Below are 14,860 nucleotides of genomic sequence, written 5' to 3'. Positions count from 1 at the left end.
GGAGGGCCATCATAAATTTAATGCATCCCAAAGAAATAACAACTGCCACATTTGGACCAGGAATGAGACTTAATAGTACCCAGCAGGTGCTCTAGTAGGAAGCTATCTCTTATGTACCCTTTTAGTCTATATTATTGTCCCCGTAGGAGGCCCCACAATTTATTTCATCTGTGCCATATCCTGCAGTACTGCTAGTTGTATCCTTCGGCAATTCTGAATGTGAGCAAATATTCATCCTCTGTCCCATTAACCAGTCAACACCATACCTACTCATTATCTTACCAAATGGAACAGCCACTGAAAATGTTTCTGCTTAAAAGTGAGAATTGTTATTATAGCATTCCCCTATAATAGATCGGTGCTATGTAATGCTTGATATATTTCAGCATAATCCTTTATACTGAAATGCATATAGGTATTTTAAATATACTGTTGAGATTTTGTACTCTATGAAGCTAATAAAGTTAAAAACAAATGTATACTGTAAGCCTGCAATTTATGTGGGGGTTACATTCCAGGGATTGCTCCTTAAGCCAAAATTGTGTATAGTCAAAACACATTGGGTTCAATAGCAGGTGGGATTGCCAGTCTTTTTTCTCAGATGCCTACCCCCTTTCTGCCCCTTTTGATTTTTAAAAATGCTTTTTGCCAAGCACGTAAAACTGAATGCGCACAACTTAAATGTGCGTAAGTTGTGGGTTTACTGTAATTTCAGGAAACTTGATTTCTGGAAAAGGAGAGAAATTCTTTATTGCTGTAAAATATTTAAGGATGCTGCTTATTAGCTATATTTCTTTCTTTTAGAGTGACTGAATTAACTGGATATGAGCCACAGGACCTGATAGAGAAAACTCTCTACCACCATGTGCATGGATGTGATGTATTTCATTTACGATATGCTCACCATCTTTGTAAGTAATGGAAAACAAGTAAAATAATTTTGTAATGATGTTGATGTGAGTTATTCACAGTATAAGTGTTGGGGAACTATGACGGCACAGCTTTCCTAGTAAAAAACTCACATGTAAAATGGTAATGTATTGTCTACACCTGGGTTTCATATTAATTCATTGGTGTAACTTTTTAATATGTGAAGCTGCTGGAACAAATTTTGAAAGCAAAGTAAATTGATGAATCAGAGATTATTCATATCCATATTCTTCAAGTTAAGAAAATGTGAGCTAGTACTGGAAGAAGACGAAGTGACCGACAGTTTGTTACAGCTGTTGCTCCAGTACTAGTAGATTTCCTAAAGAACTTCATTAGCAACATGCCAAGCTATGAGGATGGCTAGGGTAGGAATGATATTTGTGCACAAGTCTCTGGATTTCATGTGTATTACAGATTAGGCAACTCCTTTTTAATCATAATGAATTTCTTTGATATTCTGACTGTGCAGTAGTGGCAGAATTCACGTGTTCAAAGGCTGCCTGGATAAATTTAATAAATAGCAACAACAAATAATTCACACTTTTTAGACAAGCCTGAGAACTTTTATTTTGAAGTTAAAGCAGCGTTTTGGAGCTCTACATTGATTTCCCACCAAATATTGTCCTCTCCCAACTGTTTACAGCACCTTTGGGAGCAAATGGCTGCTGTGGAAGGCAGTAACATTTATAATAGAAATTGGGTATGTTGTTTGGCTCAGAGTAATAAATGTAAAGAACCTTCAGGCACCGGCTATCTTAGCTGAACTAATCTATAGTAAGAAAATCCAAATTCTCTTAAGGGTATGCATATCGACTTAATAGAGATGTTTTAATTTTCTGAAAAAATAGATGCATCAGGAAGCTTGGGAAGTGGTCTGTGAGGAAAGAACTCTAGGTTAAAGCTAGACAACTGTACAACTAGTTCCGTGTATTGAGGAGGACTTCTGCTTGTTCCCAAAACTGTGGTGCCCCGTTTCTCTGCTCATGGAAGTGGTTGCAGGATCTCAAGCAACCACTATTTTTCAATAAGCTGCTAAAATATAAAGTCATGCTTTAAAGTTAAATAGCCTGGCTTGTTTGGAAGCCATTAACCATAGTTTCCTGCTTCAGTTGTAACAGGAAGCTATAGTTAACTGCAAATTTCCTGTCTTGCACAAAGAGAGGAGCAGAGTAGCGACATACAGGTGTATGAGGCTCATTCATACCTGAGCTTATTAAGCCAAGATATGATTGTCAGAAAGCAGCCACTGAGAAAGTATAGTCCAAAATGTTCTTTCTCCATATCACTTCATTCTTAAATCTACAGTCAATATGGGATGTTAAGAAAAGGATATACACAAAGGCAGAAGGCAGAACACGTTTTGGTTTGAGATTTTGTATTACAGCTATAAGAGAATTGGATAAACTTTTAATTAGGCAAGAGTCCAGGAGTACAAGAAAGCACAAACGAAGGCTCAAATGAGTTTTTAGCCTGCAATCCTATACACGTTTAGTGGGACTTCTGAGCAGACGTATCTAGGATTGTTTTATTTATTGGATTTTGTATTAGATTAAGAGAACTTTCAGTCGCAATAACCGAAATAGTGCCCTTGCTTGAAAGTTCAATTATAAGGGTAAAATGCTCTTTTTAAAAAACAAATAAACCAAATTAGAATGGTATGGCCTGAAAATCAATGATGTAACAAACTTTCTTAAGCCAAGCAGGTCTGGGTCAATGTCTGAACAGAAGGTCACCTGGGAGACTTAAATATGCCACCTCAAGTTTCATGGAGGAAAGGCAGAGTATGAGTATAATTAAATTCCTTTCATGTTATGTTTTATAGTGTTGGTGAAAGGACAAGTCACAACCAAGTACTATCGGTTGCTGTCAAAGAACAGTGGCTGGGTTTGGGTCCAGAGCTATGCCACGATTGTACACAACAGCCGCTCATCACGACCTCACTGCATAGTGAGTGTTAATTATGTCCTAACGTAAGTCCATATTTCCTACCATTGTATACCACATTCATTTTATTCAGTGTCTCATGTTGATAACTTTATCTGTTTCTTCCATCCTGATTTCCACTTTGTTACTTTAAAATGTTGATCACCGATATATATATTTTGTTGTGCTTTATAATACTCTATCAGGTTTTAGTAAGGTAGACATCATTTCCTAGGGGGCGGGGAGTATTTTGGTATGGCCAACTCACTTCTGGGCTTCAATCTCACAGCTGAAGACTGTGTTCTAGACAACCAATCTAATACTAAAAGAATGACTACATTTCAAATAAAATAAAATGACATTATTGAAAACCTTTCTTGAAGTCCGTCTACCAGGGCCACGGATGTTTTGCTGCCTGACACAAGGTAGAAGAGGGCACATCCCTTTCCATGTACAGAGGTTGCCTGAACTAGAAGTTAAATCTTATTTCAACACTGGCAATTGTACAGCATCTTTTGCTGCACATCAAGGGAGCAGTTTACCTTAGGAGGCACAATGCAGGCTGCATTGCACACACATAATTCTATTCTGCATCAGAGAGGCACAGCTGGGGTAGGGATCAGGGGGCGATGCTGCTACTGCCCCCCTGCACTCCAGCATCTGCCACCTGAGATGTCCACCTTGCTCTGCCTAATGTTAGGGCTGGTCCTGCTCTACCCCTACACTGTGACATATTAATGAACTAAAATGGCATTGGGATAAATGCAGCTCTTTTAGAGAAAATGCAGGTGCAGATCAGCTGATGACAAAAAACCCCAGAAAACTAATTAAACAAAAAACAAGCTAAGGAGATAACCATTCTTATGACACGGAGGCAGACTATTACTTTAGGATGGAGAAGGGCAGCCATTTTTCAAACATATTATTAACTATTAATGGGTTCCAGCTGCACAACTATGAACAAATGACAGGTTGAGAGTGTATATCAAATAACTGCTTACATACACAGTATTATAGAGGCAGTTGAATGAAAGCTTTGAAAGTATAAGAGGTGGCCCAGTTACTCCTCTCTGGCAGTGTCTGGAGTTCAAGTGTCCTGAATTGAACTCCTAACCTAGCTTCACGGCTACCAACCCCTTCCTATCATTTCTTTGTGCATTAAGGATTCAGTTTTAATAGTCCAGTGACTGTGGCATGTCTGGTATTCTTTTTTGAAGCTTTCTTTATGCCAGGGTTGGAGAACCCTTTTTCAATGTGAGGGAAACATACACTCAGGGTTAACTTTACAGGGGTTATGTGCCAGTAGGGGGCAAGGCTGGAGGCAAAAGTAGATAGAGCAAAGAGTGTGGTTTTTACCTTGTGTGCACCTGGAATGCAGCCTGCTGTACACGTTTGTATACACGCACAGTCTCCATCTAGGCATCTGAGAGATACTATCATAGTTCAAGGAAACAGTACAGCCAGGCAAGAGCACTCAAGGAGCGTTGGGAGGGTGATGCATGGCTTGCAGAGCCCCAAGGGCCAGCTAGAGAAGCCCATTGGCACCTTAGGCCTGAGGTTCTCCCCCCGCCCCAATTTAAATGCTTGGGGGCATCTAAGTGAGGAGAAAGATGCAAATGGACCATTCCTCTGTTGCAATGCTGTTGTTGTTTTTTCAGAGATATAGAATATAAGGAACTCCCATTATCATTGGACCAGGTCACCATTTCTAAATCACAGTTTCCATGCAGAAACTCGGCGTCTACCTCACAAGAAACAAGAAAAGCAACAAAACCTAGAAGTAATAAAATGAAGACAAAACTCAGAACAACGCCATATCCACAACAGGTAGTAGTTTTTCCCCTCTATCAACATTTCATGCTAAAAGTGTGTGGCAACCTATCTGCAACAGTAGCTGTGAATAGTCACTGGAATTTCCTGCAATTCAAAATATCATAAATTCTGTTCCTTTTAATAGCCTGATCCTACAAATTGCTGCTTGGGGTACTGGGTACTGCAAGTTTAGAGGATCAAGAATATGAACTGTTGCAGCAATACAGCATCACTTGTGGTTGAATTATTTCAACCAATTCAGGGAACTATACTGGTGCAACAGCTTGTTGTACCAGCAGCATTCACCCTTTTGACAGATACAACAGTTTGCTTGGAAAGCCACCAAGATCGTACTAAACGGGCAGAAAGGAGACAATACATGACCAGGTCCAGAAAGGTGCTCAGGGTGAGCGTTAACAATAGACACAAGAACAAGACAAAGGTAGAGTGCAGGGACAAAGAATAAAATAAGGTTGAACTGTCCATCCAAAGATCTGCCAGCTTCAGGACTGGTGTAGTTTCCTCCCTAGTTTGGGAGTATATCATTTGGATACTGCATTTCGGAGAGACTTGCAGTCTTCTTTCCCTGATTGGATTTGGGGAACCTGTCCTGATTTGGAGCAGAAGCCATCTTTGCCTTGAGGACCACCATACCAGCAATGTGCAAAGTCTTGCTTTTAGGGAATGTTTAAAATGACTGACAGAAGAGCATTCCCAGCAGTGCTGTGCAAAGCCTTTGTGCCAGTCATTAGGAAACTTCCCTTGGAGCAATGCTGCTCACATTGCTGGTTAGCTGACCCTCATGTCAAAGCTAGCTCTCACCTCTTTCTGAGCAATTTTCTAAGTGTAAAATGGAAAAAAAGGGGCAGGCAAATGTTTGAGTGGATAAACTTGTAGGCACTTGGAAAAAAGGAAATAAAAAATTAGACAGCCTGACTTGAAATATGGAGGTAGGGGTGACCTTGAGCTTTCAATCCAAAGCAAGATAAGTGTGTCAGATCAAGAACAAGCCAATGGGAAGCAGATGTTCCCACCTCAGCGCAGGGGGGCACGACATCAGGTCCCCCAGACCTCTGTGTGGCCCTCTGAAATCTTGCCAGCTAAACGGAATATGTGAAATCATTTTAAAGTGTTTCCAAACATGTGCAGAATGCCTCCCTCTCTCACCACTGAAGCTATAGCTTGTCCATCACACACAGGATTAAGGAGCAGAGCTTCCAGAAAAATGCCAGAAAGGCTTGCGCTCCAGTTCCTCTCTTTAGAAATTAAGTGCTGCCAACTTCTCTTAGTTTATATGAACTGGTGTGACTGCAGTTCAAGGTGGTACTTGGCTGCAGTGCACTCTGTTAGTCTGTTATACTGACAGATTTCAGAGTCAGCTATTAAACACTTTTCTTTCTTTTTATTTGCTTTTTCAGCAATACAGCTCCTTCCAGACAGACAAACTGGAATGTGGCCAGGTTGGAAGCTGGAGATCCAACTCCACAGCAAATTCTGCCACTATCCAAGAACAAGCCTTCCATTCAGAAAACAGCGAACTTTTATACACCCCATCGTACAGCTTACCTTTCTCTTACCATTATGGACACTTCCCTGTAGACCCTCATGTATTCAGTAGCAAAAAACAAATGCTGCCTTCTAAATTTGGGCAATCTCAAGGAACACCTTGCGAAGTAGCTCGATTTTTCTTAAGTACTTTGCAGACAAGTGGAGAGTGCCAGTGGCACTATGCCAATTCTCTTGTTCCAGGAGGCAGTCAGTCACCATCGAAAAGTCCTTCTGATCAGTCAGCAAGCAGTGTACGCCATAATCTCTTACAGAGTTATGAAGGTGTGTATTAAATCAACAAATCTGAAGCTCTATTATACCCAAGAAAAATTCATACATGTTAAATATTCTTCAAATATTAAAAGTCTGTAGTGGGTAAAGCTGAGTTGTTAAGGAAAGGGCTGAAAATAGTTGCAACTTACATTTATACTTTAATTTTGCTCCTGAATTGTTCATATTTCTTTCTGAACATAATGCAAGAATAATAGTTAAGATGCAAATCTGATTGATAACTAAAATTACCCCAATTCTGTTGCAAAGAATTTAACAAGAAGCCTAATTTCAGTTTTCTTAGGTCTCCTAGATTTTCTTTGGGTGTATTCACATAACACACCTTTTTTTTTTATTGTGTAGCCCTGCTACTACAAGCTTACTGACAGTCCTGTATATTGTAGACCTCACACTAGAGTTCATGGGGCTACAGCAGAGCAGACAGTTGGACCACATTGTCCTCACAATATTGTTGTTTTGTCAGAGAATCAGATATGAAAAGAAAGAGCTTTTGCGGGTACAATACTGATCACAATAGCAACTTTTCTTTAGGGAGCATATATTGGAGTGTTCCACAAGTAGCAGAAACAAGCCTAATAAATCAAATGGAAAGCATTTTCATGTATTACATCTGATTATGTTGCCCGTTTATGAAGGTATGTATCCACAGTGAAAAAATAAAACTCAAAATTGTTTACAAAAATTACATTTTTAAATAGTTCCAATAATGCTCCAGTTGCCTCAGAAGGTAATTAGCTATAATTTAATTATTTAGCATTTCCAAGAACCTGCTTTAACTCCCATCTTGCAATTTGGCATGGAGAAGGAATGGATAAGTTATTCCTTCCCCCCTCCTGATTCTATTTGGAATGCAGCTACTTGCTAATTTGCACAAAGGCTTTTAAAGCAAGCTCAAAAACAGCATTAAACGAATGTCCCCAATCTAAATAGACTTTACTGTATGTTCAAACTACACTTCATTGCTTGAACTGCTTTCATTAAAGAACTTTGTTTTTCTTTCTTTCAAAGTGCCACTACCAAACAGAAGATATAGCCAAGACAGTACATCTGACAGCTTTGCAAGCTGTGCCACCCTAGCAGCAAATAGCAGATACAAAGAAGAGAGCTATGATTCCACCATTATAAAGCACAGCAACAAAATGGAAAGCCGAATATATCCAGCACATCATCATCTAATTAAAGAAGAAAATAAGCTAGTTTTCAATAGAGGTGTACAAGATAAAAACAACTTAAGTGAAAAGCCCTTTTCGAACTCCTTAGCCAACTCTTTTTTGTCAAAATCTGAATGTTTCCAAACTAAATCTATTGGACAATTAAATCACCTTCTCCCAGTTCCAACAGTATATGAACAAACAAGAAGAATTTGTATGAAAGAACCAAAATTTGAGCACATTGCCCATCATGCTGCAAATCTAGGTGAGCTGGAACCTGATGACAGAATGACTGGAAAGTTTGATCATGACTCTGAAAACGATCACACTGTGGATGTTAGGCATGCAGGGCAAGTTCCATTTGTACTTCTCAACTACCACCGGGTTTTAGCCAAACACGGCACATTTCAAACTTCTTCGTGTACTGCCACAGGACATGTAGCAGAGAATTATGGACACAGTTCTGAGGAAGTAAATATGTTTTACAAAAACCAAAGTCCTTCATCAGCCTCTTCCCCTGAGGCTCACAAGGAGCCTGCACTTCCCCATTATATTGGAACGTCTGTAATAATAGCCAATGGAAGGTGACAGTAATAGAAAGCTGTGGTTTATAAAATAAATAAATAAACTGGAATAGTTCCCCTAAAGCATGAGAATACATGGTTGCACTTAGTGAGCATGGTTTAAAATCAGTGGGACAAACTTGCATGCATTCTTGGCAAGCCATGTGTAACAGTACCTTTAAGGTCAAGGGGAAAAAATTACGGTAGCTTCAGTGCTTTGTTGTTCCAGATTAATCTCTGCAGTTGACTCTGCTTGTAAGAAGCCATGTAACAGATCATATTTTTGTTATTTTTACAGTATATAAGTTAAATTATAAGAGTTTATGTGCTGATACATAGAGTGACTTTGTTTTCTTAAAAAATACAATCCCTCAATTATTTGAAAGTTATAGATCACTTAACAAACGGACAGTCTGGTAGGAGACAGTAATTACCAGTTATTTCTGATAGTCTCTGTTTAACTGCCGTCAAATGAATTACCTTGGGGACATGCATTTAGGATTTCAATCCCTGAAATTAAACCATTTTTTTATTCATGTGGCTTGGATATATATTACTCAAGGCAGTATAGAATTGCCAGGCTGCATGGCTACTATGCATCTTTAGAAAATGAAAATCTACTTGCCCAATAAGCTTGGAGATAACTACCAAAGAGCTGGTGATTGTTACACTGTAGCGGGGGGGGGGGGGAGTCAAAGCATCTATTTGAAAACGAAAGACAAAGGTTTTCACTGTTTCAGATACACTTTCCATTTAGAATATATCCCAAACTGTATTTGTTGCCAGCCAAAGAGGAGTGAAGTTGCATTCTCTTCATTTTGCTGTCAACGAAACTTCAAATCTTTTCTGTTTGGTGGCTTTACATTTTTAGCCCAGCCAGTTTTAGCAATTTTTATGGTTAAGATATGATAAAATACATTCACCAACTGCACTAATGATTAGATGAGAATTCTCAGGCACTTACATTTTATTTTGCATTTTTTGTAGAGCACGTAGTATATTCATCTTTGGCTTTGTAATGTTTAATCTGGAAGGTGAGGCAACTCAAGTACCTGCAAAGATTTAATACCATAAATATATAGCTCTCCTGTGTTCCAGTTTTCTGTGGGTGCTTTAATAAAATCATAAGCAATAGCACAAAAGAATACACATGCAAAGTTGTTCGTGCTATCCAGTTAAATGGGGGAAGCTCTTGTGTACATGTGGTGGGTGTGTATACACATGAAGGTTGTTTTGCACACTAGGAGTTACTAGAATGTGGTTGTCATTTCAACATAACTAATAAACCATTTATCATCTTACTCAATCACAGAACAGAAGGCACCCTAATATGTAAAAAGCTTATGTATAAAAATGGTTGGCATTAAAGAACATTAACACTGGAGTCAGATGTATATTTTAATTTGACTAGTTTTTCTTAGCTTTGCTGAGCTCTGAGCTACATCAAAAACTTCTAAAATGTCCTTCAGACAAGTGAAGTTTTCATTAGAAGCATGGAAGAACTTCTGTGCCCCCAGGAAGCAAATAACAGTTTTGCCGTTGTTTTGAGTATAGACAGAACCAATTTAAGAATATTTCTCTAATAAATAATATATAATTTAACTTGTGCAATATGGAAAACAGCTTTGATTGCACCTTTTCAAATCTCAACTAAGTTGAAAGGTAATGAGGACATTTTCTTAAACCATTTTTCTGCATTTAAACGTAGCAATACAATCCATTTCCTTGCCTAATTTTATAAGGCTATTTGTTACTGTAAGGAAATAAGCTTTTTAAAAGTGATCGGCTGTGCTCAGTATTGCCCTAATTAAAGTTAACCATTGTGAGCATGCACATTTTTAAGTAGTGCCAAAGCAGTGTACATTAGAATTCAGACTTAACCTGTGCCTTGAGTTGAAGCCAATAGTTCCCAAAGTGTAAAAATACGCTTCTCCCAAAGGTGCTAGGCACCTTGCCTTCAGCCCATTGTTCACCATGACTAATATGTTTCATCTCTAGTGCTTTATGGGGTACTGGGTCATTCTTCTTTCTTGCACATGTTTGTTTGTTTGTTTGTTTGTTTGTTTGAATGAATGGCCTTGTTCATTCCCTCTTGTGCTTGATCTTTCAGGCTGAGAAAAAAAGTGTGTGCTTCCGGGTGAACTGGCTACCATTCTTTGGTCATAGTTACATTTGGATAAATGCTTAGAGTATTTTATGAATTGGAAGGCTCAAAACTGCATTATTTTGAATGGTTTTTAAGATAAAGGGAACTTCACATTCACAGTTTGGACTCTAGTCTCATATTTGTAATATTCACCACACTGCACTAAGAGGTGTCTGACACATCCTTTGCACAGTGCTAATTGTTGTAGAACATATTTCAATACCTTGACTACAAAAAACTGCTGCTTGGTGGTGTGTCTTCTAGACATACGGATAAGGGATCACTGTGTACATGAATATAAGATCCAAACTGCACATGTGAAATTGTCCTAACCTTGGTTGAATTCAGATTTAAAGGTGGTTTTGACTGTGTATTATTCAGTTTGAGTTTAAATGGTTTGGAGCTTGTGGTTTAATTCAGTGCTCCAAGTCAGTTTGGGAAGTAAGATTGCCTGGATTTTTTTGAGGGGGGGGCCATTAAGATAAAAAAAATTTTAGAAAGGAGGGTGAAAACACAAGCCCTAATCCACACATCACTTGCAAGTAAAACACACACCTAGTACAAACTGCAAATAAGGCTCCTGTTTGTAATACTGAAAATCCATCATTGTTTGTGTGTTACTTCATCAAAATCACATCCTTTGCTGATACCTCAAGTGTTAAGAACATGCATAAATTATCTGGGCAACAAACTTGCCAGAGACTTAATTTTATAGTTAAATTGGACTAATGTACTTAGAAGGATGGAAGTGAACTTTCCCCCCTAACAGCCAAACAAAAATATCCTCCCAGATGCCCAAGGTAAATTCTGTGAATGTTGATACCTTTTCTGATGTAATTGATATTGCTGAAAACAGCAGCAGCATTCTTAGCTTGTCTTCATAGAAAGGAGCTTTTGTGAATGATCTTATCATGATGTCATTACACAATTCTATTGCCAGATGCAAGTTTGTTTACAGTCTTTCAAAGTGTTCATGCAGATGTAATCCTGAAAGAATACATTTATGCCAAATAACATTTGTTTATTTTGCTACGTGAAAAAATGTATTCCCCAATGAGATACAGGCAATTAGCTGACTCATAAAAAGAAATCTGATACACAACTGCAGTGTAGCATACTTACTTTATTTTCTTCAGCGTGACTGTATATATGCTAAGCCTCTTTCACTTTGTAAGAAAGAAAATATTTCTGAAAAGAACACTTTTTAAACTGTTCAATTGCCCAGTGTCATTTAGGTAATGCTGTTGAAGATAAGCAGTTTCAAATAATTAACAGCCTGCCACTATCACAATGTATAAATTACCTTAGGCATTTTGAAGTCCTATCCACAGAGGGGACTCAAGGATGCACATGCCTGCCCTGGCCCTTCCCTTCTGATCTTCCTGGGAAGGCCTGAAGAGGACTTGCAAGCATATTTTTACTTATGAGCTTACAGTGCTCCCTGCAATCAGGCTTCCTGAGAATTGGAACCCTTTTCAGCTCAATGTACTGCAGACCTTCCCAGTCATGAGAGGTGACGCTGCCACATGCAGCCCTTCCCTCTCACCATGGATAAAACTTTAAAAATCCTGAATAGTGCTTGAAAACTGGATGTATCATTTACATGCAATGGAAGGGCAGGGAGTGGGACACCCCCTTTTTCACTTTGCCACTTCTTTTCTTGATTATGAACTATAATTAATGAACTATATTACCTATCAACAGTGCTTTTTTTCTAAAAAAATGTTTAAGAGTTCTCTCATTTTGAGTCAAGAAAATCACCATTTTATAGTTCAAATCGGGAACAACAAATACAATAAATGGATAAAAGTACAAAGATTCACAAAATGTGTACCCCTGCGTCCCCCCGAGAAAAAAAGCCTATCACTGTACTTTGCAGGGTTCTATACACTTCGTAAGAAATAGTAAATATGGAGATGGGAAATGTAACTCTCAGTTTTGCATCTTATGAGTAGAAATGCCACACACACCTAGTACAAACTGCTCTGCTGAGTACAATTGTGTAGATTTCCCCTGCATCAATCTACTTTGGTTAAAAAGCTCAACTTTGCAGCAGCAAATCAGTGAATAATTTTAAGATGCATAATCCTATGCATGTTTACTCAGAAGTGAGTCTAGCTATGTTCAGTGGGGCTTGCTCACTAGTAAATAGGTTTAGGATTTGAACTTCACATTCATAAGTAAAGGACAGCATTGAATGAATTAATATAATTCCTACTATAATTTTACTTGTCCAAAATCACGATACAGTTTTTTGAGCTAGTTTCTTGAGAGAAAACTCTTCTGTTTGTTCCTCTGCTGGAACATTAGATTTTGCTTTTTTATGATGCAAAAATAAATTATTTGACAAAAGTATGTGGAAAAAGAAATACATACACATCCTACTATTGCTTAGGATTATATATCTACTCCCTTAAATTGTAAAGCTTTTGCTTATTTATTACGTAAGACTATGTTAAATAAAATACTGTAGACAAAGGAATAATGGACTTCTATTATTTGCTTGGTTTTAGAAGTACAGTACAAATAATGTGTATTTACAAAATACGTTTAATGTTAATTGTATTTTTAATATTACATTGACCAATTCAGGTAATTCAATGAAATGAAATACATCATTTGTTTTCCTCACTGTATAGCAGTTCTAGAAACAGACAGATTGTTAGGGCTTATTCAGAACTTTTGAATGTAATTCTGTTGTTACTTAATTAAATGTTCCCCCACCCCACTTATTCCCATCCTCAGCTCAAGCAATGATGGAACAAAGTTGTATTAAGTATAAAAAATGAAGCCATGTTGGTCCGTGAGAAAAAAAATGAGTTAGGCAATACCTTTAGGACTAGCCAAAATGTCAAAATAGGGAGCAATCTTTTAGGTTCTTCAGAATTCTCGTCAGGCTGGATGTTAAACAAAGTAGACTTCAAGTTGCAGCTAAGCACACAATGGTTCATCCCCGTTTTCTCAAAAGAGAAAACCTAAATCAGTTTCTATTCTTAGAAAGAACACCAACACTACTTCCATTGCTTTTTATGTGTGTTACCACAGAGTCTAGGGCTTGCCAATCGGAAGGTCGGCGGTTCAAATCCCCACGACGGGATGAGCTCCTGTTGTTCGGTCCCTGCTCCTGCCAACCTAGCAGTTTGAAAGCATGTCAAACTGCAAGTAGTTAAATAGGTATCGCTCCAGTGGGAAGGTAAACGGTGTTTCCGTGCGCTGCTCTGGTTTCACCAGAAGCAGCTTAGTCATGCTGGCCACATGACCCGGAAAAACTGTCTGCGGACAAACGCCGGCTCCTGCAGCCAGTAAAGTGAGATGAGTGCTGCAACCCCAGAGTCATTTGTGACTGGACTTAACTATCAGGGGTCCTTTACTTTTAGAATACCCTATTCAGGAGTGGAATCCTAAAACTGGAGAAAGATTCGCTTCTATCACTTGGAGAGAAAGACCTGTAGCAAAGCCCCTTCTTCAACAACTAATAGTAGTCAATTTGCTTTGCACTGACTTCTTTGTTTATCTGAGTGCACCACTTAAAAATAATCTCTGGCTTTATAGTTAATATAAAAATCGCCTAGTTTCTCAGTATATCTGCTTTCCACCTTACCAAAGTATCTGTTGACTCTAATGATGGAGAAAGGTCTGGGTAACAGCTGTCCACAACTTCAACATCAAACAAGTTTTTCCCCTCTTCTCCATCTGTTTGTTCCCCTCTTCTCCCCTCTGTTTGTTTAATAGCCATCATGAAGGCTTGCTTACCATTTTGCAACATTCAGGTTGATCCGAATGCTATTGCTGCAGATGGATTTAACACCAAAAGGACTTCCAAACAAAAGATCAAGTTTACTTTTTCCTTGAAAATGCTAGAATGGCAGTCTTTAGTTTTACAAGACTGTGCAGTGCATCTCTGCAACAGTACAAACATTTGACAGTCCCAAGTTTGCTTGTGGGTAAGTGAAGAAGTATCTGGCAAGGCAAAAAAAGAAGAGGAACAAAGTTCTGAGGTAGGAGGAAAGAAGTGCCTACCTTTCTACCGTTCCTGTAATCGCTACTGCAGCAGTCACAAAGGAATTGATCAAGAAGGTGAAGTTCTTAGGTATGTGCTACGGCTGTGCAGATAGTCTTTCGTGCCAGAATGTTACCAGCTTGCTCTAGAAGTTCCAAATATTAATCTACACATAGGAAGAACAGAAAGGCAAGACTGCACAGAGACTACAAAGAACTGCTATATCCTTTCCACATGATATATTGTTTAACAGCACTTCTATTGGCAGCTACGCAATGTATAAATATTCCCACCAACTAGCTTCAAAAATCAGAACTATGCTGAAACAAAACTATTAACTTGTACTTTATAACCCTGTAATCAGTTAAAAAAAAAAAATTCCTGCAGAAGGAAAGCATGATCCATAGCATAAACACACCATGCTTTAAAAAAGATAACCGAGGCATAACGACTTGCTAGGACATGTATTTCAAGGTGTTATGGAGGCTTATAGATG

General features: G+C 38.4%; 1 protein-coding gene across 2 annotated transcripts in view; it reads left to right on the top strand.

The window, feature by feature from the left end:
* SIM2 (SIM bHLH transcription factor 2) overlaps positions 1–9,602 on the top strand; it is a 50,424-nt gene extending 40,822 nt beyond the window's left edge. For both annotated transcript variants that reach the window (XM_083734758.1, XM_083734759.1), the window contains exons 7-11: positions 805–911; positions 2,753–2,900; positions 4,512–4,680; positions 6,084–6,495; positions 7,513–9,602. In XM_083734758.1, the coding sequence (XP_083590884.1) occupies positions 805–911; positions 2,753–2,900; positions 4,512–4,680; positions 6,084–6,495; positions 7,513–8,243 (1,567 nt within the window). In that variant the 3' untranslated portion in view covers positions 8,244–9,602. The remainder of the gene's footprint in view (positions 1–804; positions 912–2,752; positions 2,901–4,511; positions 4,681–6,083; positions 6,496–7,512) is intronic.
* The last annotated feature ends 5,258 nt before the right edge of the window (positions 9,603–14,860 follow it).

The sequence above is a fragment of the Podarcis gaigeae genome, assembly GCF_964106915.1.
Source record: "Podarcis gaigeae genome assembly, chromosome: 4".
NCBI classification, from domain to species: Eukaryota; Metazoa; Chordata; class Lepidosauria; order Squamata; family Lacertidae; genus Podarcis; species Podarcis gaigeae.
Note: the sequence above shows the minus strand (reverse complement) of the source record. Positions and strands in the feature narration are given on the sequence as shown.